Below are 26330 nucleotides of genomic sequence, written 5' to 3' on the forward strand. Positions count from 1 at the left end.
TTCTATTGTTCTTTTGTTGTCCTTTCATGTGTGGGAGTGATATATCTGGATAAAACATTTTACCCAGATTTATCACTCAAGAAGACATGACTTTTATTACTGCCACAGGCATCGAGTTTTTTATATTTAGTCCTTTGAAACTCAGACTTAGCCCTATTAATGATCTGCAGATGTTGTGGGCTTTCCTGTAGGCTGTGCATGAAGTTGGAATTTTCCTTTCAAATTACTTATTATGAAACTATTTTTTCCTTAAACTACCTTGGTACATTTCTCGGAAAACCATGGCTTGTATATCGAGTGGGAATTTTGAACACATTGGGGAATGAAGGATCTCATTCCAGTATGTATAATTTCTGTAACATGGTCACAGCATGTATCTGGAGAATGGAAACAGTAATTTTACCATGGAAAAGAAGAGTTCTTGGTTCAATTCCTGGTCCTTCACTTGTCGTGAAGTAGGCAAACACCATGACTTAGCATTCCTTGTTTCTTCTCCTTTATGGCTTCGTGCAGGAGTGAAACATAATATTCTGCATTCATGGTGGAATATGAAGGAGAAGCTTCCTCATAAATGCCATCTAATCTCTGTTGGAGAAAGCCCTTCTTTGGTGAAAAACTTGATCACAATGCGGTACTCAATTTTTGACATTACAACTATTTAGTATGCTATGTATTAGTCAAATGAGTGCCTCCAACTGAATGACGCAGGTAGAGAGTTAAAACTGGTGCACTAACCTCTCCATAGATGGTGCTAGCTGTCATGCACGACATTTTAAAATTGGCACGAATTTTGTATGTCAAGCCAGAAACTTTTGAACCTACCTCATACATGACTGTTATTAGAAAAAAAATCAGAACTTGGAAATTAAACAGGTTTTTTTTGGGGGGGGGGGGTCTCAGAAAATAATATAGTTCATTTCATCAAGGTCCAGTTATTGCATAGGGTAATACATTCTGAAATCGACTAAACATATAGCAATTTTAGGATTACAGCCAGTATACGAAACTCTGAGATTGAAAACTACAATCTAAGAGTTTCATGCCGAAGAATACTGGCTGTAAAATAATAAGGGATTTTTATCCCCTTAATTTAATTAACTTCGACAGAAAAATAGCCATTTGGCTTTTTATCTTAGTTATAAAGATTTCACTTTTTAAAACTGAGTTGTCAGGAAAACTTGTATTAACTCTAACATCAGAAAGCTGAAAATAAAAATGCAGCTATAGAGAAACAGTGCCAAAAGTATATGTAAATACAAAATGATAGAAAAATGGAAAGAGAAGGTTAAAAAAAAAAACTAGAGAGAGTGATTTCGATCACAGACTGACAAAGATGATGAAACAGATGAGAAAATGGCTGTGAACTGGTATTCAGTTATTTTAAGAAAAGATTTACACCTAACACTTGCTGTTGAGAGAGAGAGAAAACAAAAAAAAACATTATGTTGTAGTTCATTATTAACTTTTATGAGGGTGTGCTGATGAAAAGTTTGATAATCACCATGAAAGAATTGAGATAGAACCATGTAACTTACATATTATTCTATATATTATGCAATTGTTACAATGCTGCTGCATTATTTGCAGTCCTCTGAGAAAAAATGTATTTTCCTTGTTGCAAACCAGTCCTCAACTGCAGATATGACTTCATCTGTGGTAAATTTTGTTCCTTTCAAGTGTTTCTTTAAATTTGGGAATAAGAAATAGTCAGATCGGTCCTAGGTCTGGCAAATAGGTTGGGTGAGGCAGACATTAAAAGCTCAAGTTGTGTATTGTCTGTTGGGTTTTGTGAACAGGTGCATTGCTCTGCAAAAGCAACATACCTCTGCTCAGTTTCCTGCTGCATTTTTCCTTCAGTCAGTACCTCCAAATCCTTCAGAGCTATTGAATAAACTGCTGCAGTAACAGTTTCATCCTTTTTTAGGTACTTGATGAGGATTCTACCATCCATATCCCAAAAGACAATGGCAAAATTTTTCCCTGCTCACTTTTGGGTTCGGACCTTCTTTGGACATGGAGAACCTTTGTGTCTCCACTCCATTGACTGTTGTTTGGTCTCTGGGTCATGGTGATGAAACCATGTTTCATCAACAGTCATAATACAAGCCAAACAATTTGCACCTGATTTCTCAAAATGTCCCCAAATACCCTTGAGATGACAGCACACATTCTCTCTTTTGGTTGGCATTCAAACATTTAGGGATCCACTTTGCTGAGAGCTTCTGGATATCCAATCTGCAATGTTTTTGGATGGTATTCGTCTATCATCAAGGATCATGGTATGCACTGCATCAATGTTTTCAGAATGTCTAGTTTAAACTTGGCCACCCATCTGGCGACTGTTGGATATGCTGGGGCACAGTTCCTTAAAGTCTCACACAAAGATTGGTAAATCTCAGTTGCAAACTTTTCTTGCAGCACGAAAAACTTGATGATGGCCTGCACGTCTATGTCTTTGAATTTCTTCAAACCTCTGACATTGTCTTATATATCCTAAAAGTAAAAGAACAAATTACTAGAATTTGATGAAACATGGGATGAAACAATATATCTTAAAACAAGGGTTTTAAGATATATTCTTTCTTGTGGTTATGTCAGTTGCTTTAATATCATTTTTGTTATTGTTTGTGTTTATCAGAACTTTGCAGCTACAACTTTACAGCCCCAACTCATATTAATGATTATTTTAAATGAATTTTTTTTTTTTTTTTGATATAACTGCTTTTGAAGTGTTTTTTATGTGATTCCCTCTAATGAAAGATTATAACCCTATAAGTGCATTAATACTGTAAGTGGACTATGGATTTTTTTCATTCTGTTTTCATTATTTTATCTTATTTTATTATTATTTTTTTTTTTGTATAATTTTCAGTTATTGTGATAATGATAATAGCCAGTAATAAGAATAAAGAAAAATAATATATTAGGGTACTTCTTAGAAATAACAAATTATGAATGTTTTGAATTTTACATGAAGCACCTGGCCAGCATTTTTCCAGTAATAGAAAAAAAAACTATGAAAATATGAAATGATTTTGAGTATATTTAGGGTTTGCAATGGTTAGCTTTTAACATCACACCCAATAAAATTACATTCTCAGCAAAGGCAATATCAGTAAGATCTGCTGTGACTTGTTCCTCTGTCACACTAATTTGGAAGTTGAAAACATCCGAGGCTCTTCACAATTTTTGAAATCTCTTGAACAGAAGTATTTCAGATTCTTTGGAAGGTCCAAATGAGAGCAGTACTATAGATTCCAGAACTAGTTAAAGAATATAGTGATGGCAAGGCAACCACAACAGGTCTTTGTTTTTAGTTTATTTGAAATGGATGCATGCTCCATTTATTGACCCAATATTGGCAGAGATAGTGTCGAAGCACATGCTTTTAACAACTTGTCATGACTATCTTATTGAGTTGCTGTATCAAAAGCTGTTTATGTTATCTGTTTGCCTGTTCCAGCCAAGACTTTCAGGGCACCAAGCAGTCGATTAATTACTTCACCTGAAATGAAAATCGGAAGGCAGTCAATGAGTTTCTTTCCCTGAAATATTTCCTAGCATTTTACCAAATGAAACTATTAAAATTACATCTGCTTTAAATTCTGTTTTTAGGCCTTCGGCAATTTTCTTTCTACTTTTTATATGTTGCTGGAAAATGGAGGAGGGACTGACATATTCTGCAGGATCATGGCCCAGGTTCTTAATTTATGGGATTAGTACCATCTCTGCTTGCCAATCACTAAGGAGGCTAGGCTTGACAAAAATATCAAGCCACCAGTCTGTTAATAACAATAATTTTTCTTCCGTGTTTCGGCCATGATCTTGAAATTGAAAGCTTCACTTTTTCATATGATGAAGATGTCAAGGTGGCCTGTTGAAAGCAGGTTAACCTTCTCTTCATTTTCTCTTTCCCTTCTCTTTCTAAAATTTTCTTGTTTCCTCTCTGTTGCAGCTTCTTTCTTTGCAAATGCCCTGTCTATATTTCCCATTTTCCCTCTGTGACCTCTTTCTCTCTGTATCAACAAACATTCCTTGTCTTTTGGAATTTTTATCATGTCCAAGACATGCAAAATATGCATATTGTAGTTCGCTTGTTATGCTATTTCAGTATACAAACTTTGACATGCCATCATGACCGCTAAATAAATTTTAAAATTTTTACTGAATTTTTTACTCATTATATAGAACAAAATGAAAGGGTGCTTCATAGAAAGAAACTAATTGAAAATAAGGAGTATCCTAATATATATAAATACTGAATTACTTGAGTGATGCAAACATTTTCTAAATAAAGTGTTTCTGATTGGTAGGATGTAATAACCCTCACCAAAGAATTGTTAAATGCTAGTACTCAAGAAAATTCAGACACTACAGAAACTAATGATAATGGTAAAAATCAAATTTCTACATATAAATGGGAACCAGGTGATGAATGTCTAGCACAGTGGTCTGATGATGGACAGTGAGTAACTTTTATATCTTATTAGTAATAGTATTTTTATTTCATTAATTCATAAATTCATTACTTTTGGTAATAATCATTTTAGTGCTTTGCAAATATGGTCATACAGGAAACATTAATTGAATTGTCTGACTGGTTATGCCTATTCATATTCCAATTATTCTACCAAAAAGGGGGAGAATATATATATATATATCTACTCTATAATATAAAATGCTAAGACTTTTTTTGTAACATTTTTGTGTCAAGTTATTTGAAACGTTTTTTTTTTTTTTTTTCTGAAACTCTGAGAATTAGTCGGAACACTAAATTAGCTGTATACAAGACAGTTTTCAAACCAGTTTTAACTTATGGATCTGAGAGCTGGGTCAGAAGTAAAACACTTGACCAAAGACTAGAGACCACAGATATGAGAGTCCTGAGAAAGATTAGAGGCGTGAACAGATGGCATCAATGGCAATATCATATTAAAAACGAGGATATTAGGAAAGAACTTGACATTGTCAGCATCCAGGAATGCGTTAGCAGTGCTAATCTCAGGTGGTATGGTCACTTAAATAGAATGGGAGAGAAAAGATTAGCAAAACAAGTGTTCTCTGCCAGGTTGGCAGGAAAACGACCCAGAGGAAGACCAAGATATGGGTGGATTGATACGGTACAAAGTGCCTTAGACGATAGAAATATAAGATCTGATAATGTTGGAGCCTTGACAAGTAACAGACTGATTTGCAGGAAAATTGTAAATAGGAAGTTAGTAATGATGTAATTTTTTCATGTAGTACTATCATATCCTGTACACCCCTTGAGGGTACATGGCAGGAATTGGATGATGATGATGATGAAACTCGGAGCTACCCTGAGTGTCGAGTCTTCAAAATTTGAGTCATCAGAATTCAAGGAGAACAGGCCTACCAGTCTGGAACTCGGGGAGTTTGGGGGGGGGGGGCAGTCCTCAGCATCCCCGAGTTGCCTTAGCTTGCACTACTTAACTTATATAGCTAAAGCAACTCAAGGGATGCCAAGGATTGTATTCTAGTAAGCTCTCAGGTCAATTTACCAAACTTTCATAGTTTCTACAAACATTCGGCTTTGAAATAATTTTGGATCTAATATCCACTTTTCCAATGTAATTTTATATTGTCAAAATGAATCCGTATGGCTCTTTTTAGTAATAAACAACTCATAAGTTTTAAATTGCGCGTAATAAATATTAAATAAAATATTAAATTTAAAATAAGTTTTAAATTTTAAATTAACTGAGTAATTCTCAGTTATCAGATTGACTGTCATCATATCACAGTGCTTATGTTCAAGTAACCCTTATTTTACTTAATAATGGCGCCCGAAAGCACAAGAGTAGTGATGCTGGCAAATGTTCGTATATGTCAGAGAGAAGCTGTAAAGTGCCTCCTTTTAAGTGAAAAAGATGAAAGTTCTCAACTTCATGAAATAATAACAATAATAAAAACGTATGCTGGGGTTGCTAAGATTCCATTCACATTCAGAAATATTAAATGGAAAATTCCAGAAATAAACAATTTATAATTACATCAACAAAGTGGATTTTTAAATCCAAAGCCGAATGTTTCGTAAGTTGAACTATATACTTTTATTATAGTATGTTGTCATAATTGTTCTGTTTTATTATTAGTTATTGTTGTTAATCTGTTACTATGCCTAATTTATAAATTAAACTTTAAATTAAATTAAATGATAGGAAAAAACTGTATATATAGGGTCGGTACTATTTGCAGGGTGTCTTGGAATGTATCCCCTGCGGATGGAGGGAGAGGAATACTGCACACATTTTCTAATAATTTAATTTATTGAGTTAACTTTATGTTGGATCCTTGCTGATAACACTGTGGGTTGATCTATCTTTTAATATGATATTAATTTTACAGTTATAGTCAGTTGTATTCATGACAATAGTGGCATTACCTTTATTGGCTTTAGTGATAACGATATTTGTGTTCTGGCATAAGGAGCAAGAAGTTTGTACTTTTGAAAAGGGTATATTTAAAGGAGGTTGTTAAACTGTGAATGAAATTATTATGTATATTTTGTTCTTCATTCACATTTAACATAACCTATCATATATTAAGCATGACTTGTTTAAAAATTATTTGTTAATCCCTTGCTTAAGAATTATTTTTCATGTATTATTCCTGAATTTCATCAGCTATTATTTGATTAAATAATTTTAATGTATATTTTACTATTGGAAGGACCCAGTGATAAATATCATTTATCTTATTTACTTTATTCCTTCAATAATATTATGAGAAATTATATGTGTATAATTTAATGTACCTTATATATATATACTGTAACATATATTTTATTATTATTAATTGTAAATGAAATGAAAGAGAAAATTAAGTAACTGTGATATTTTATTAATGTTTTTCATTACTCAATGTAAAAGTATAGCCTTATGTAACATTAACGCGAATGTTTACGTTTTGTTCGTTGCCATGGAGAGAGAAATAAAATGGAACGCACGTGGGTAGACCGTGAGCTTCGATAACGAGGAGAGAAGAAAAAAATATGAGTGGTAATATAAGAGTAAAGGGGGACAGTTTTTGAAGGGAGAAAAAGGAAGGATATAAGCAAGGGGGTGAAAGTAAATAAAAAGGACTGAAGGGCAGGAATTCAAGAGAGTAGTATTTAAAAGTGTGCTAAGACGAAGTGAAAACTTATTGATAGCTGAAAGTAAAGTCAGCAGTGGCATTAATAGGGATTTGGTGTCGTATTTGGATAATTAAAGGACTGGAAGGTTAATGAAGGATTCAGAATAAATCCAATTAGCTTAGAATTACTACTTATTTCTATATTGCTTTTAGGAAGAATTGTACAGAGCTTAATTTGTTGTGAAATAGTAAACAAGGATATCAATCTGCCCTGTAGTTGCCGTTGAGAATTGTGAAGCGCGACAAATAATAATCTAGTTATGACCTTGAAGAATTCTTTTTAAATGAGTTCCATAGGTGTAATAAATATAATTTGAAGATGTGCTCACATTAAATCTGGCGTGCTGAAGATTAATTCCGGTAAGGACAGTCATATTTTATTTGTTTCTGTGTATGAAGACTTGAGTGATAGTTCCATTTTGCTCATTCTAACATTTACTGTGGCATATCGCTGAAGTTAGAAGTTAAAAAATAATTTGCCTTGAAATAATATCTGCTGTGTTTAATGATATGATAAGTGCCAACTGAGAGTTAAGTGTGGAGTATAACTGAGAAATATGAGCAAACTAATTAAATAAGAAATTCTGTTGTATTAATCTGAGTAAGGAATCTTGTAATTGAGAAAACTGTGAAACTTGTATGTGAAGATTTTGAAGACTGAATTAATATGAATGATTTGACCCGATGTACTAACTTAATTGTAATGTCTCATTTTAGAAGTGGAATTCATGTATTTGTCATATAACCTTATATTAAATGTTTTGTTTTATTAATTTCAATACTGTGTTTGCCTGATTCTCTTTTATTGCACCGTTCATAAATAATTCGAATCTAGCGGGAGCCTCAAGTGAAAAATATTGAATTCAGCCTGAATGAGTAAGGAAACTGCTAATTTAATTGAAAATTGGTTCTACTATTTTATATGGACTAATCTAAATATAGGGTGGCGCAGTATAAATACAAATTTCTCTATATTTGTATTAGTGATCAATTGGCAATTAATAGATTTTATTAATAAGAGTACGTTACAACAAAATGGCGGATTCGAAACTAGGATGTACGTTCCAACAAGGCGATTTTGGTTTGTATAAAATTTGGGCAATCTTGAAATACAATTTATTACCTTCATCTGTACATAATTCTCTGATACCGTTTTCTACATTTATCATGATTTGTAAGTAAGGTATACATTGAGAAAATAAGTCAAAATTGGAACCATTAGACAAAACATTTAGTTCATCATTTGTTAGTGGTCTATCGGTTAAATTTATAACCTGCTGTGGTTAGACTCAGTTATTGGTTGAATATTGTGGCAGTTTTTTCCTTCTAATATTTCACACAAATGAATTAATCTATGTTTATGGATGAAATGTGCTCACCTGGCTGAGGATAGCGAAATACGAGAAATTAAACTGTCTTGATTGAGGATGCCTTTTAGAGTACTTTCAAGTTCCAGAAGTTGAGCATTATTTAAATAAAAATATTTCTTCATTTCACATATTTGATTTACTAATAATGATTTCTTATTGGTTTTTATTACATGTATAAGCCATGAAAGTTATTTTAATATGTCTAATGCACATGTTCCATTAAAGCTATTAATTAGCTATCTTTATTAAGTAGATGCTTCCACATTTCAATTTGGTATTTAGAGAAACTAGGGCAGTAAGAAGAGACAGCCAGTCAGAACGAAGTAAATTTCTTAGTTTTGTGCTGTATTTCATAGTTTTATCCTTAACTAAAAGTCATTTAAAATATTTCTAGATATTATGAAGCTACTATTGATGAAATTACAGAAGATGGACAGTGTACAGTGAGTTTTGCTGGTTATGGAAATGTAGAAGTTGCACTGGTAAGCACTGTTTATTAAAATAGTCTGTTTTTCAGACTATTATATAAAATAGTCTGAAAAACAGACTATTTTATTATTATGTTTTTCAGTCATACAAAATACAAAGCTACAATTTCTCTCTCTCTCTTTACCCCTCCCATTCTATTAATACCTTTATTCCCATGTGTTAAATACACATTTCCATTAGTTATATATTGCATGTTTATTTCATTATAGAGTTGCAAATCATATAGAAAACTATACAAACCATAAATATACGTCATGCATACGTTATTTGCTTACACCTGGAAACAAGAATATAATTTCTTGACAAGTTTAATTTCTTACCAAATGGAAAAACTCTCTGTAACTATCTCTGATTTAGAGTATTTTAATACAATATATGAAGTCCCCATTAATATAACCTTGGTATCTCTTTTGAGTCTGGGTAGTGACCCTTCCCATAATGCTTAACAGTATACATGCTTTGTTATGGGATACTAAGGCAGGCGAAGAGCCTCCGTAGCTGTCGGTATAGATGAAGCCCTTTGGTGAAAGACCTGGGTTCAATTCCCGTCCATGGCATGAGGAACCTTTATCTGATCTCTTTCGATTAAAGGTAAGTTATCTGGTCTCATATGGAGGTAGAGTTTTTTTCACCCAGAAACTCAGGTTTTTTTGTCCCTCAGAACAGGCAAACCAGCCCCATGAACACACCCATCTACAGACATAGAACACTCCTGGAATAAGGATTGACCAACCCATTTCATGGAATTTTTGGTTTCGAAATTTGGAATCATGGTGAAGCATGGATCTATGCATGTGTGTAAATCAGGATGAGGAGGGTGAAGGCAGGTGATGTGAAGTCATCAGTCTCTATATACAAGTAGCCTAGTTGTGGAGATATTTCATGCACAAACTTTGTTTGCTTACACTTGGATAATGGATTGAACAAGAATATAAATTTTTGTCAAGTGTAATTTAAGTAAACCATATAGAATTATACTACAAGAACTGTATTGTACAGATTTGGGGTTATCATTATTGCAGAATGATAAATATGGTTACATGTAAAGTTTAGTGGATAAGTGCTTCTAAGCCATTATTCATATTCATTAACAGACCGAGAGGACTGATACTGATGAGTCAGTAAGTGGTAACAGCTTGCAGTGCAGATACCTTACAATGAAGTTTTAGTCCTGTATATAAAGATGTATACACCATTTGAACACACTTTTATTGAATGTAATGGATGGACACACCATCGCTGTTTTAATTAAATAGAAAAGAAAGGTGTGCTAGGTTTGTTAGTGAAGTAATATTAGTTACTATCATTGAAATAACATTTAAAATACTGCGTTCCTTAGTATTGAATAGAGAAATTAAAAATGGCAAAAAATAGAAAAGAAATAGTAAGCTTGCTACCTATTGTATTGTTATAGAAGAAAAGGATAAAACTAAAATGGTGTCTAACAATGCTAAGTCTTAAGAACTGAAGAAATTAATCAGAAAAATGAGAGGGAGACAGAGAGAGAGAGAAAATATTGGCAAGAGAAGACAAAAAAAGTCGTTCAGTATGGCAGAAGCCTAGAAGGCTACAGAGTTAGTGCCGCTGAAATTTATATGGAGGGACAAGGAAAATATATTCTGAAAGAAGGAAACAAGCAAATGCAATAAGGGATCAAAGGAGTGTGCAGTTAACTGTAGTTTCTTGAAAAATGGAGAAAGGACTTTGATAATCGATATAATAAAAAAATACATTAGAAAAAAACTATAAGTATGGATTTTAATATTTACTATAGAACCAGTTATCTGAAAATGAAATAGTGAACACAGTAGGAAGATGAAGAATGAAGAGGCATGCAGTAAATAGAATAGTAACAGAAATACTTAAGACAACTAAAAAAATGGCTGCTGATAAATTGCAACTGACGTTTTATAAAGTGCTGGAGAGTGAAACAATACTACCTAGGAAATGCAATTGAAAGAAGCAGTTATAACCATATTTTCATAGAAAGGTGAACTCACTAAATGTGAAAATTACTGTTATTATCTGAGACCTCTAGAGAGTCAAAGACTCATTGAGAGAGGATATAAATCACCCAAACCATCTGTCATACCTTCCCTTAAATCCATTCATGCTAGATGCACTCACTACCCTTAAAAGCAAACTATTCTACTCACTCACTGCTCTGTAAGAGAAAAATCTAGCTCTTATCTATTTCTTGACTGTGAACAAACTTAACTTCCATGGAGGCCACTTTGTTCTCTCTCCCACCTTCCACATAATAAAAAATTTCATTAGATGATGTCCTGTAACATCTATTCAGAAGTTGATAGACCTCTATCATATCACCCCTCTTTCTCCTGTTAACCAGAGTCTGTAATCCACATACTCAAAATCTGTACTCATAATCTAAATCCCATAATCCGGGTATAATCTTTTGTAACTCTTCTTTGCACCTTTTCCACAGTTTCTTTATCCCCCTTGGAACCCGAGAGACCAAATCTATAAGGATAAGAAAGGCAAAATGATTTTCTTATCCTTACATGTCAAGGTTTGCTTCAACATTGCAATTATTCTGTGAGTATTTGCAACTTTTTCTATGTGACTCATCATCATCATCAAATTCCTGCCATGTACCCTCAAGGGGTGTACAGGATATGATAGTACTACATGAAAAAAATTACATCATTACTAACTTCCTATCTACAATTTTCCTCCAAATCAGTCTGTTACTTGTCAAGACTCCAACATTATCAGATCTTATATTTCTATCGTCTAAGGCACTTTCTACCATATCAATCCACCTATATCTTGGTACTTGTTCCACAGGTTCTCCATTCACAGTTGACATTTTCAATGATTCTGCCTATTTTCATTGTCTTTGTCTTTTTATTGCTGAGCTTCATACCATATCTATTACAACAGTTATTCAATTTAGTCAGAGAATCTTGCAGACTAGTAGCGGATTTATTTAGAAGTATAACATCATCTGCATAAAACAAAGAGCTGACATTAATAATATCTCCAATTTTGATATCATGTTTAATACCACTTTCCTTCATATGTGATCCATATAGATAATGAATAACAGAGGGGATAATGTACATCCTTGTCTCACACCAGATTTAACATTAAACCATCTTCCTGTACTTCCTTCAATTCTAACTGCTGACTTACAACTCAAATAAAGACTAAGTATTGCTTGATATAATGCCACATTCACACCATATAACTGTAGCATATTGAATAGCTTCTCTCTTGGCACCTTGTCATATTATAAATGCGTTTTCCAAATCGACAAAACTTAAATACAGATCTTTGTTATGTTCCCATGTTTTCTCGACTATTTGTCATAAAGTGAAGATCTGATCTTGACAGCCTCTATTTGGCCTGAATCTAGCTTGTTCTTCACCCAGCTTTTCTTCCACAATTCTTCTCAATCGTTTCTCAAGTATACTTGCATGGATCTTGGCAGGAACACTTAGTAGGGAAATACCTCTGTAATTCTCACATTCAGTTTTATTTCGCTTTTTATATATGGGTACTATGAGAGCTCTACTCCAATCATCGGGAATTCGTCCCTCTGTCCAGGCTTTATGAACTATGCAGTGCAGCCACTGTAAGACTTTTATATCACCATACTTCAGCATTTCTGGTTGAATATCATCTACTCCTGCTGCTTTTCTGCATTTTAAGCCTTTGATGGCTTTTTGTACTTCAAGTATGGATATGTATTCCTGACTGCATGCCTGGTCAGTGTTTTTTACCACTGTGCTGTCATCACTGCTTGTTTCATTTAGCAGTTTTTCAAAGTAATTACTCCATACTTCAAGGATATCTTTTTCTTCCATTTTCATGTCACCTTTATCATCTCTAACTCCTTTTACAGCACTCTTTCCTCTATTCCTAAGCTTCTTCAACAACCTCCAGAATATTTTGCCACCTTCTTGGTATTTATTTTCTATATTCTTGCCAAAGTCCTCCCATGACTTTTGTTAAGCTAGTTTTACACAGTGTTTAGCATTCTTGCATTTGTCTCTGTATTCTCTAAGAGCACAAGCTGATTTATTTGCCAGGAACTTTTTGATATGCTTTCTTCTTTTCCTTTACTGCCTCTTTAACTTCCTGTGTCCACCATGGAGTTCTAATTTTTCTATGCTTGCGGACAACTTCACTGCATGCCTCTCTAGCTGAATCAGTCAATGTTTTCTTCAGGGCTTGCCACTGAATCTCCAAGGTTTGGTTTCTGTTCTCAAACTCTTTCATTTTTTCTTCAATAATCTTTGTGTATTTTAGTTTACAGTTCACACCTGAGAGCTGCTCAATTTTAATTCGCTTTAAAACTTTCTTACATGTTATTCTTTTCAATATGAAATTCAATTTTATCCTGCTCAAGACTAAATAGTGATCACTTCCAATTTCAAATCCTCTGTACACTCTGGTGTCCTGCATCAGGGAGAAAAAAACATCACTCTGAACAATAACATAGTCGATGAGACTTTTCTTATTCCTTGCCTCTTCTCTCCATGTGAATTTGTGCACATTTTTTTTATGTTGAAACATGGTGTTAGTAATAACCAGTCCATGTCCTGAGCAGAAATCCAACAGATTTTTGCCATTATTATTAGCTTTGCTCTTTTCTCCATATTTTACCAAAATATTTTTGTATGTCTCAATCATTTCCTACTCTGATATTTAGATCCCCAACAAGGACCAACTTTTCCTTTTTTTATTGTGTCAGTTGCTTTTTCTAAAGGAACAAAAAATTCCTCCACTTCTACCTTAGCAGAACCATCTGTGGGACCATAGTCACAAATAAGTCTCATTGTCCAGTTCCCCCATTCTCATATTTGCCCACATTACTCTACTTGAGACTGACTGCCATTCAAGAAGATTAGCCTCGTATTTTGTGTTGAATACTATGGCTACTCCTTCTTTTCCTTGATTGTCATTGCCTGAATATAACATTTTGTATTTATTGCTCAGAAAGATATCACCAGTTTTGGTCTTTTTTGTTTCAGTCACCCCTATTATGTCGATCTGGTACTTATTTAATTCCTTAGCTAGCTCCATTTCTTTACCATTCAGGCTTCTTATGTTGATAGTACCTATCTTTAACTATGGTGATGCTGGGGTGTGTTTTCAGATTTGTTCCAGTAGCTGACTTTTCGCTGTTCGCCCTGGTTCCCTGGCAAAAACAACAGGGGTTGTTTAACTGGCCGACGTCCCAGCTGGTATGAAATTTTGTCATGTTGTACCATCATTTTGTGTATTGGTTTAACCAATAAGAATTCAAATTGCCAGCCCATCCTCGTTCGTTCAGTATTCAAGTTGATACCCAACAGGGTGCACCACGAGAAGGTGAGGATTGGGCATTAGGTCAGAAGTCCTGGTCGGTTCTCTGCATTCCTTTAAAGGCTATGTGGAGGTCTCCTCTCAGTTATACAGCTTTGACCCTTAAGCACCCCTCTATGTAACCTTTGAACTTCAAATTCCTATCTACCATTACGACAAGATCTCTGGCCTCATCAGATTCTTGTAGCATAATCCCACTAATAATGCTGGAAATCTCATCACACCCATAACTTTATACTTACTAACATTAAACTGACAGTCATTTTCATTTGCCCAAATTTCCAGATTATTCAAACCATTTTATTTTATAAGTGCTGGATATCAGTAGCATCCCATATTATCCTGCTCTTCATATCATGAACAAACAATTGCACCTTTCCTAATATTATTATTATTATTACATAATACCTCCAGGGAGACCAAGGACTCATCGAGGGAGGACACCTACCGTACAGCTCTCCGTCTCCACCGCTCCACTAACCGCAACTACCTTCATCATCAACTGTGGGATTCGAACCTGCAGCCTTTTGGCTGGAGAGTGGATATGCTAACCACTCGGCCAACCACTGTACATTAATATCATTAATGTATAGCTTGGGGGTGCTTAAGGGTCAAAGCTGTATAACTGAGAGGAGACCTCCACATAGCCTTTAAAGGAATGCGGAGAACCGACCAGGGCTTCTGACCTAATGTCCAATCCTCACCTTCTCGTGGTGCACCCTGTTGGGTATCTACTTTGATACTGAACGAACGAGGATGGGCTGGCAATTTGGGATTTAGCCGACCAAATTGTATTCTTATTGGTTAAACCAAAATAAAAAATGATGGTACAACATGACAAAATTTCATGCCGGCTGGGGCGTCGCCCGGTTAAACAAGGCCCCCGTTGTTTTCGCCAGGGAACCAGGGCGAACAGCGAAAAGTCAGCTACTGGAACAAATCTGAAAACAAACCCCAACTCAACATCACCAGAGTTAAAGATCAGTACTATCAACGTAAGAAGCCTGAATGGCAAAGAAATGGAGCTAGCTGAGGAATTAGATAAGTACCAGATCGACATAATAGGGGTGACTGAAACAAAAAAGACCAAAACTGGTGAGATCTTTCTGAGCAATAAATACAAAATGTTATATTCAGGCAATAACAATCAAGGAAAAGAAGGAGTAGCCATAGTATTCAACACAAAATACGAGGCTAATCTTCTTGAATGGCAGTCAGTCTCAAGTAGAGTAATGTGGGCAAATATGAGAATGGGGAACTGGACAATGAGACTTATTTGTGCCTATGGTCCCACAGAAGGTTCTACTAAGGTAGAAGTGGAGGAATTTTTTGAGGCTTTAGAAAAAGCAACTGACACAATGAAAAAGGAAAAGTTGGTCCTTGTTGGGGATCTAAATAGTAGAGTAGGAAATGATTGTGAGACATACAAAAATATTTTGGGAAAATTTGGAGAAAAGAGCAAAGCTAATAATAATGGCAAATATCTGTTGGATTTCTGCTCAGGACATGGACTGGTTATTACTAACACCATGTTCCAACATAAAAATGTGCACAAATTCACATGGAGAGAAGAGGCTAGGAATAAGAAAAGTCTCATTGACTATGTTATTGTTGATAGTGATGTTTTCTCCCTGGTGCAGGACACCAGAGTGTACAGAGGATTTGAAATTGGAAGTGATCACTATTTAGTCTTGAGCAGGATAAAATTGAATTTCATATTGAAAAGAATAACATGTAAGAAAGTTTTAAAGCGAATAAAAGTTGAGCAGCTCTCAGATGTAAACTGTAGACTAAAATACAGAAATATTATTGAAAAGAAAATGAAAGAGTTTGAGAACAGGAATCAAACCTTGGAGATTCAGTGGCAAACTCTGAAGGAAACATTGATTGATTCTGCCAGAGAGGCATGTGGTGAGGTTGTGTGCAAAGATAAAAAAATCAGAACTCCCTGGTGGACACAGGAAGTTAAAGAGGCAGTGAAGGAAAAGAAGAAAGCATATCAAAAGTTCCTGGCAAATAAGTCAGCTTTTACTCTTACAGAATACAGAGACAAATGTAAGAAAGCTAAACAGTGTGTAAAACTAGCTAAACAAAAGTCATGGGAGGACTTTGGCAAGAATATAGAAAATAAATATCAAGAAGGTGGCAAAATATTCTGGAGGTTGTTGAAGAAGCTTAGGAATGGAGGAAAGAGTGCTGTAAAAGGAATTAGAGATGATAAAGGTGAAATGAAAACAGGAGAAAAAGATATCCTTGAAGTATGGAGTAATTACTTTGAAAAACTGCTAAATGAAACAAGCAGTGATGACAGCACAGTGATAAAAAACACTGACCAGGCATGCAGTCAGGAATACATATCCATACTTGAAGTAGAAAAAGCCATCAAAGGCTTGAAATGTGGAAAGGCAGCAGGAGTAGATGATATTCGACCAGAAATGTTGAAATATGGTGGTATAAGAGTCTTACAGTGGCTGCACTGCATAGTTCAGAAAGCCTGGACAGAGGGACGAATTCCCGATGATTGGAGTAGAGCTCTCATAGTACCCATATATAAAAAAATGAAATAAAACTGAATGTGAGAATTACAGAGGTATTTCCCTACTGAGTGTTCCTGGCAAGATCTATGCAAGTATACTTGAGAAACGGTTGAGAAGAATTGTGGAAGAAAAGCTTGGTGAAGAACAAGCTGGATTCAGGCCAAATAGAGGCTGTCAGGATCAGATCTTCACTTTACGACAAATAGTCGAGAAAGCATGGGAATATAACAAAGATCTGTATTTAAGTTTTGTCGATTTGGAAAAGGCATATGACAAGGTGCCAAGAGAGAAGCTATTCAATACGCTGCAGTTATATGGTGTCAATGGGGCATTATATCAAGCAATACTTAGTCTTTATTTGAGTTGTGAGTCAGCAGTTAGAATTGAAGGAAGTACAGGAAGATGGTTTAATGTTAAATCTGGTGTGAGACAAGGATGTACATTATCCCCTCTGTTATTCATTATCTATATGGATCACATTATGAAGGAATGTGGTATTAAACCTGATATCAAAATTGGAGATGTTAATGTCAGCTCTTTGCTTTATGCGGATGATGTTATACTTCTAAATAAATCCGCTACAAGTCTGCAAGATTCTCTGACTAAATTGAATAGCTGTTGTAATAGATTTGGTATGAAGGTCAGCAATAAAAAGACAAAGACAATGAAAATAGGCAGAATCATTGAAAATGTCAACTGTGTTGTGAATGGAGAACCTGTGGAACAAGTAATACATTTCAGCTACTTAGGCACAATTTTTACTGAAGATGGTAAACTAAATATAGAAATAGACAACAGAATCAGCAAAGCTGGTATCGTGGGAAGTCAATTGAATAAATTCATATTGAATAAGAAAGAAATTAGTCGGAACACTAAATTAGCTGTATACAAGACTGTGTTCAAACCAATTTTAACTTATGGATCTGAGAGCTGGGTCAGAAGTAAAACACTTGACCAAAGACTAGAAACCGCAGATATGAGAGTCCTGAGAAAGATTAGAGGCGTGAACAGATGGCATCAATGGCAATATCATATTAAAAATGAGGATATTAGGAAAGAACTTGACATTGTCAGCATCCAGGAATGCGTTAGCAGAGCTAATCTCAGATGGTATGGTCACTTAAATAGAATGGGAGAGGAAAGATTAGCAAAACAAGTGTTCTCTGCCAGGTTGGCAGGAAAACGACCCAGAGGAAGACCAAGATATAGGTGGATTGATACGGTACAAAGTGCCTTAGACGATAGAAATATAAGATCTGATAATGTTGGAGTCTTGACAAGTGACAGACTGAATTGGAGGAAAATTGTAGATAGGAAGTTAGTAATGATGTAATTTTTTCATGTAGTACTGTCATATCCTGTACACCCCTTGAGGGTACATGGCAGGAATTTGATGATGATGATGATGATGTATAGCTTGAACAACAACAATGGCCCAAGGACTAAACCCCGAGGTACACCACTGGTCATCTTAAATCTGGCAGATTCACACCCACTGTATACCCACTTTTTGATATCTGTATGTCAACCATTTACTGCTCCAAGTCAAGAGTTTATATTTTAATCCATATTCTCCAGTTTATGCAACAGCCGTTTGTGTGGTATCCTATCAAATGCCTTAGCAAAATCCAACCTTATCATAGTGTATCCATTCCCTTTAGTCTCCGTAGCTCAGTCAATATAAATGAAGCCCTTTGGTTGGAAAGATCTGGGTTTGATTCCCATCAGTGACGTGTGGAACCTTTATCTGGTCTCTTTCGATGAAAGGTGAGTTACCTGTCTTGTACAGAGGTAGGGAGTTTTTGTCCCCAGAATAGGCCCCATGAATACACACATCTGCAGGCATAGGAGACACCCCGTGAAGCATAGGCTAACCACCTTATCCTCAGGTTACAGTTGCAAAGTCCAAGAATAGTTGGAAGGTCGTGGGCACTTAAGTGCTTGTTAGGACCACTGGTGGATGGATCCATTCCCTTTATCCAACTCAGCTGTAACATTGTTATAATATATTAGCAAATTGCTAAAACATGAATTTCCTTTAGTAAACCCATTTTGCTTCTTGCAGAATATAGCATGTTTCTACAGTGCTGTAACTAGACAGGTGCTATGGGTGCATAGCACCTGCATATTCTTGGACTTTACATACGGGCCCTGGAAAAAGGAGGCTTGGAAATGGGGTACCAAAAAAATAATCAGTATTATGTTTTCAATTTTAAATTTTGCTGCTGGGGGGGGCTGATTCTGCAACATTTTTGGTTAAAGTTAAAAATGAACAACCAATAAGAAACAACTATTAAATAGGAATTGTATAAGTAATGATTTCGTTTATTGGTGCAGTAAAATTTTAACTTTAATCTAAAATGTTACTGAATTTCTATTTCTATCACTTTTTTTTTTCTTTCCAAAAAAAAGTCTGGGTCAAAATTAAATCTTGCACAGGGCCCATGAAAAAAGCTAGTTACTATACTGTGTTTGTGTGCCCATTTCTGTATGTGAATTCTTACCAACTTCTCTAAAATTTTCACTACCACATCAGATACTGATGGATGGGTAGTTACGCACATCAGTTTTGCACCACTCTTGTACAAGGGATCTATCCTACATCCTTCCATTCCTGTGGTATCATTCCTGAACTGAGACTCAAGTTATACAAACATGTGAAAGACCTAACCAATTCGATTGAATATTCCTTTAGCAAATGTGCTGATATTCCATCTGCCCCTGTTTACAAATTCTTATTGCAGTTACAACAACTCTTCAACCTCAATGTCATGCACCTCTAATTCTTCATCCAATGTAACAGTATCGCAGTGCACCATGTTACATACACCTGGTTGATATATCTTATCAAAGTGAGCACTCGTTATGTTACTGAATGCACATCTGCATTCAGTAAAATTATCCTTCCACACTCATTCTTTCTTTTGCTTGCAGCAAAACGATAAAATTCTTTTGGGTTGCACTTAGTCTGCATAGCCAATTTCTTTTCATTCTCCGATTTAGTTTCTGCACAATGCTCGTTACTTTTCTGGCCTCAGCTTTATATATTTCATAACTCTTCTCATGATATTCTTTCCACATGACCTTCTTCTTGTGGATCACTTGCTTGGTAAGGTTTTACATCTATTTCACTCCCAACCTATTTATTCTTTGAACACTAGGGATACATTCAGTTACCACCTCATTTAAGCACTTTTTCAAAGATTTCTATGCATTGCTGACATTTTTCCCATTCAGTAACTGATACCATGGAACCAAAGTTAGTATTCTCCCAAGTTGATCATAATTTCCAGCTTTTAGTTCAGCATGTAACCTCTTCTAATGAGAACATCAATATAATTAGATACTTCCCAATAAAGCACATCATGATCACTGTCACCAAGTGGTGGTAAAATAGTCATATTCTTAATAGAGACCTCTTCTGATGCTATAAAGAAATCTAACACTCTTTGACCTTGAGTTCCTTCTTTCACGTGCTGCTTGAGAAAGCTGTCTCGCAACAGTTCAATAAATTCCTCTTCATTCTTTTCATTAGATTTTTCTTCTACACAGTCAATGTTTGGATAATTAAAGGCACCCAAAATGATCACTCATGTAGTATGTAGAAATGCATAGATAGCCAATTTAACCTTATGGCTAAATTGGCTATGCATTTCTTTGTCTCTGCAATTGAGCCACGGTCTGCAGCTGCACCCACCATATATTTCATTCTGTTAGCCTCCAGATCAGATAGCCTCAAACTCACTGCTACATGGGACATTGTTACCATCATTTTTTCTTGGATTTCTACACTAATGGACTTAAGTCATCTGATATCATTAGTAGTACCCCCTCCCCTGTCCTCTCTTCTGTCATAAGTAAAAACAGCACATCCATTATGCTTGATCCCAATTACCATATCTGATTCTGATAGCCAGGTTTCACTAATGCCAACAATCATAGGTCACGTCTTATTCAATAAAGCAACGAACTCAATCCCTTTGTTTCTGATGCTCCTGGCATTTGTGTATAGACATAACAATTTACCACCTAGTCTATTCTTATAATTAGATATGCAATCTATTTGGCCTCATTGTAGAACTTTCTCTTTTTCCTCCACAGACTTACTCAAATATACACCCAACGCATATATTTCTGCCCCTTCACCTGATGCATAACCAGATTCAAAGATACATATCTCTTTATCGCGTTTGCATACCATAGCTAAACTTTCACACAGATTTTTCCTCTTCCTCCCTTCATATGGTTTCTCTGACTCTCTGCATTAGGTCTCATCCCAATAAGTTTTCCAGGTTCCTCTTATACAATCCCACTTATACAAGTTTTTTCTGCCTTCAAACACACTCCACACATTTAAAAACTTGCATTCATTTGCAAAATTTTTGTAAACATTTTGATATATACAATTATAAATGAATTAGAAAAGATATTAAGACATAACAGATAGATGAAGCTATATAAAAGAGTAGGGTTCTCTCCAAATCCATTATATTTAAATGGATTTGGAGAGAACCTGTTGCTGCAGAAGGCAGTAATGGAATCAAGAGGTGAGTGACAAGAGAAACACAAGACAAACAGGCAAATGGTGGGGGGGGGTGTATGAGAACATTGGATGATGGATACAGGAGCAGATGTGTGTGTGTGTGTGTGTGTGTGTGTGTGTGTGTGTGTGTGTGTGTGTGTGTGTGTGTGTATATACAAGGAAAGGATTGGGATAACTAAGGATGTGTGACAAACAAACATGTCAGAGTAGAGGTTAGTGCTAGAGAGGAGTGGCCATGGGGGGGGGGGATATGGAGGAATAATCATAATCAGGAATAACCTCAGAGTGGGGTTAGTAAGACTTTGGCCAATTAGTTTGATCTTATAAACTGCTTGTAGTCTGGATATGATACTGTCAAACAGCATGTTAAAGAAGTGAGCTGATCTATGTGGCTGGGAATCCAGCACAACTGAATATCAAAATTAAGGGTCTTCATTTTGTACAAAATGATGTGTATAATCCGCATCAGAAAGATGTATAATTCATCTTTCTGTCAAAGATGAATTGCTAGAACTTGGCTTCTGTTACTACTGGAATAAGAGTTTCTCCCATTCTTAACTCCAGATCTGGTTGATGAGTATGTTTTTGACAGATGTGTACACTCTTGGGGATGCTTAAGGGGTCAAATATGTATAACCGAGAGGAGACCTCAACATAGCCTTTAAATGAATGTGGATCAGGATTTCTAACCTAATGTCCAGTCCTTCTCATGGTGCACCCTGTTAGGTATCTACCTGGATACTGAACGAACGAGGATGGGCTGGCAATTTCGGATTTAGCCAACCAAATTGTATTCTTATTGGTTTAAACCAAAATTTCAAATGATGGTACAACATGACAGAATTTCATGTCAGCTCAGCTGGAACGTTGCCTGGTTAAACAAGGCCCCCATTGTTTTCACAAGGGAACCAGGACAAACAGCGAAAAGTAAGATACTAGAACAAATCTTGAAACAAACCCTAACTCAACATCATAATAGGAGTGACTGAAACAAAAAAGACAAAATCTGGTGAGATTTTTCTGAGCAATAAATACAAAATGTTATATTCAGGCAGTGACAGTCAGGGGGAAAAAAAGATGTAGCTATAGTATTGAACACAAAATACGAGCTAATCTTCTTGAATGGCAAGCAATATCAAGTAGAGTGATGTGGGTAACTGACAATGAAACTTATTTGTGCCTATGGTTCCACAGAAGGTTCTACTAAGGTAGAAGTGAAGGAATATTTTGAGGCTTTAGAGAAAGCAACTGAAACAATGAAAAAGGAAAAGTCGGTCCTTGTTGGGGATCTAAATAGCAGAGTAGGAAATGATTGTCAGACATACAAAAATATATTGGGAAAATTTGGAGAAAAGATCAAAGCTAATAATAATGGTAATACCTGTTGGATTTCTGCTCAGGACATGGACTGGTTATTACTATTGTAAGAACATAGAAAATAAATATCATGAAGGTGCCAAAATATTCTGGAGGCTGTTCGAAAAGCTCAGAAATGAAGGAAAAAATTAATATTATCTATAAATATTATAAATCTGGTGTCAGACAAGGATTTACATTATCCCATCTCTTATTTATTATCTATATGGATCACATTATGAAGGAAAGTAGTGTGTTAAACCTGATATCAAAATTGGAGATGCTAATCTCATCTCTTTATTTTATGTGGATGATGTTATACTTCTAAAAAATCCAATACAAGTCTGCAAGATTCCCTGACTAAACTGAATAACTGTTGTAATAGATTTGGCATGAAGGTAAGCAATAACAAGACAAAGACGATGAAAATACGTAGAAGTATTGAAAATATCAACTGCATTGGAGAATTTATAGAAAAAGTAAAACACTTCAGTTAGGGACAATTTTTTAGTTAAGATGGCAGATTAAATATGGAAATAGACAACATAATCAATAAAGTTGGTATGATAGGAAGTCAACTGAATAAACTTATTTGGAATAAGAGAAAAATTAGTCAAAACACTAAATTAGCTGTAAAAAACAGTGTTCAAACCAATTTTAACTTATGGATCTAATAGCTGGGTTAGAAAGATTAGAGCCATGAACAGATGCCATCAGTGACAATGTCATATTAAAAATGAGGATATTAGGAAAGAACTTAACATTGTTAGCATCCAGGAATGTGTTAATCTCAGGTGGTATGGTCACCTAAACAGAATGTGAAAGGAAAGATTAGCGACACAAGTTTTCTCTGCCAGGTTGGCAAGAAAAAGACCCAGAGGACGACCAAGATAAAGGTGGATTAATACAGTAAAAAAGTGCTTTAGGAGATAGAAATATAAGATCTGATAATGTTTGGAGTCTTGACAGGTAGCAGATTGATTTGGAGGAAAATTGTAGATAGGAAATTAGTAATGATGTAATTTTTTTCATGTAGTACTATCATATCCTATACACCTCTTGAGAGTACATATCAGGAATTTGACAATGATGATGATGAAGTAAGTTGGTTTTAGAACAGATGAAAGTACTGTACTTCACATCTAATATAATGCTACCCACCTAAATAAGATGTTGGACCTTCATTCGCTGTGATGACTTCAGCAATCCTATGGGGCATACTTTTAATAATCATACAATAGCGATCAATGGGAATTTTGGACCATTCTTCCTGCAGGCACGTAACGATATCCTGCACTGCTGTGAGGGCTGATGTCCCTTGATCTCACCGGTTGCTCTAGTTCATCTCACAAGATGTTCAGTAGGGTTGAGATCAGTACTCTGTGGAGATCATTCAAATTTGGTGGCATTTCTTAATAATTAGAGATTTACTTTTATTTATATGGAGGATATTATCATAATATTAATCCTACCAGCTGTGCCATTGTTTAAATATAGGATTTTTAATTATTTAATATTATCCTGTCTATAGAGATGATCTCTGTTCAACAATTATATTATAATTCCGACTGTACTTATATATTTATTTATTGCACAAGGATTCACTCCGATTGGTGCAATGGCCTTAACTCTTTCTTTCAGAATCCAAATAATCACTGACTCAAGACCAAAATACAAAATCAACACATTTAATAAAACAAAAACAATATCCAGTGGTGCCTTGGTTAACGACGGTGTTATGTTGTATATATTTGCTATTATTATATCAATGCTCTATATTTAATTATATCCTTTCTTACTTCAACCTCTTCTATCAAAATCCTGCCGCTTGCACCATTGTTATGTGGCCTTCTCTTTGTTTCATTTTTATCGTTATGTTTCCTTTTTATTCTTTTATTTTCTTATTCTTATTTTAATTTTAACTTTTATCACGTCTTAGTGTCACTGTTATCAAATCTTTACAATCCTTCTTTTATTCTATACTTATCGTCGGTCTGAGCCTTTGTTCTATCATACTATTCTTTATTCATTTTATTTTATTCCTTACATAATTTAACTTTCTAAGGGCCACCAGAAATACCTGTTTCCTGAATACTATGAGCTATCCTATTCACTCAGGCAAATTTATTTACTGCGCCAGCCTGGGTCTTAAGGGTAGAGTTAAACTCAGCCTAAGAATAGTCATAGGATATCAGGTGCTACTAATAAACTTAGCTAAAATTCAGAAGCCTTAGGTTTTCTAGTTTATTGCAGTCGTGCCCTACTACTCTTAATTGGGCTATCCCTGCGCACACATACAATCACAGGTTCGTATTTTATGAAGGGTCAGTCAGCATGATCAGAAATACAGACATATAAAGTATCAAGTAAATTTAATGAACTCATTATGCAATGCAATACAAAATAAAACAATTATTAATTCTAATTTAAACTTCTACTTTTCTCTCACTCTCTCATTCTTAAAATTATTAAGCATTCATTTCTAAATGTTAGCAAATTAAATATTTTAACATATTTTACATTCTTATCTACAACTCAATTGGTCATTTAGGCATTCAGCACATTGATAATCTCTCTCGAATGAATCACGACAAAATCTCTATCTAACTGAAAGTTCTTAAAATTCATTTTTTGAGGCATAGTCATTTATATAAATCTCAGTCCTTCACACTTCCTTCTATTACAAGTTTAAGATACATTCTTTTCGCACTGTTAGTCAATTCTCAAAAAGGGTTAGAACATGTGAAAGTACTTATCCGGTTTCTTTCCGTCCTTCCTTCTTTGTTACGATTTTGCCTGTCTCGATCTTTTTCGCCACGTGGGATACACATGCTCTCCTGAGCTGGGTGCTATCTCTCTCTCTCTGCTAAGGGTTTACGTCAACGTAAACCCTTAGCAGAGATCCTTAAATCCTTCTCATTGACGGCCTACGTTCGATCTTGCCGAACTCTGCTGCAGTGCCTTGCTGGAACTTCTCGAAAGTCAGCTCTTAAAATAAGAGCTGAACTGCGATGAACACTTGTAGCACACGAGAGAATGCAGAAACAAAAAAAAAAAATGGGGGGGGGGTCAATTCCGTGTAGCAGGTTTTATACGCTTCCCAAGAGCGCCACCTTTCCAAGTTTGAATTTCTCTTATCGTCCCGCCTGTTGGTCTCCGACTGGGTGACTTCACCGATCAACATATGGGACTTTCTATTTCCGAGAATGTATGCATCACTATCTTCTCAGATGTGATGCCGCGGGTGCTTACTCTGCTCTTGTAGTGTTAGGATGATCTTTGCCCTATATTGCTGAATAATTTGCATTCTTTCACTTGTATAAAATCAGTAATAATTCCTCTTATAACTGCCCCATTTTGCTGATTTACATTTATACTTAACACATAGATACATTAATTTTAATTCACATAATTCAAAGTTTAATATACAAGATGTTGTTTACAAAAAAAAACATAGTTATACTGTGCTAAAAGATAAGTATGCATATTTATTTTATGTTTATTGTTAGATTCTGGAATTGTGATGTCATGTAAAAATGAGGT

The 26330-nt window shown here is 35.2% G+C and overlaps 1 protein-coding gene across 1 annotated transcript in view; it reads left to right on the top strand.

The window, feature by feature from the left end:
* Positions 1-26330, top strand: part of Spf30 (survival of motor neuron-related-splicing factor 30) — an 85431-nt gene that overhangs the window by 31701 nt on the left and 27400 nt on the right. The window contains exons 3-4 of the mRNA XM_090407722.1: positions 4314-4465; positions 8923-9010. Coding sequence (XP_090263848.1) covers positions 4314-4465; positions 8923-9010 — 240 coding nt within the window. The remainder of the gene's footprint in view (positions 1-4313; positions 4466-8922; positions 9011-26330) is intronic.

This window comes from Typopeltis vanoorti, chromosome 17 (assembly GCF_054136105.1).
Source record: "Typopeltis vanoorti isolate ZY-2024b chromosome 17, IOZ_Tvanoo_1.0, whole genome shotgun sequence".
NCBI lineage: Eukaryota > Metazoa > Arthropoda > Arachnida > Uropygi > Thelyphonidae > Typopeltis > Typopeltis vanoorti.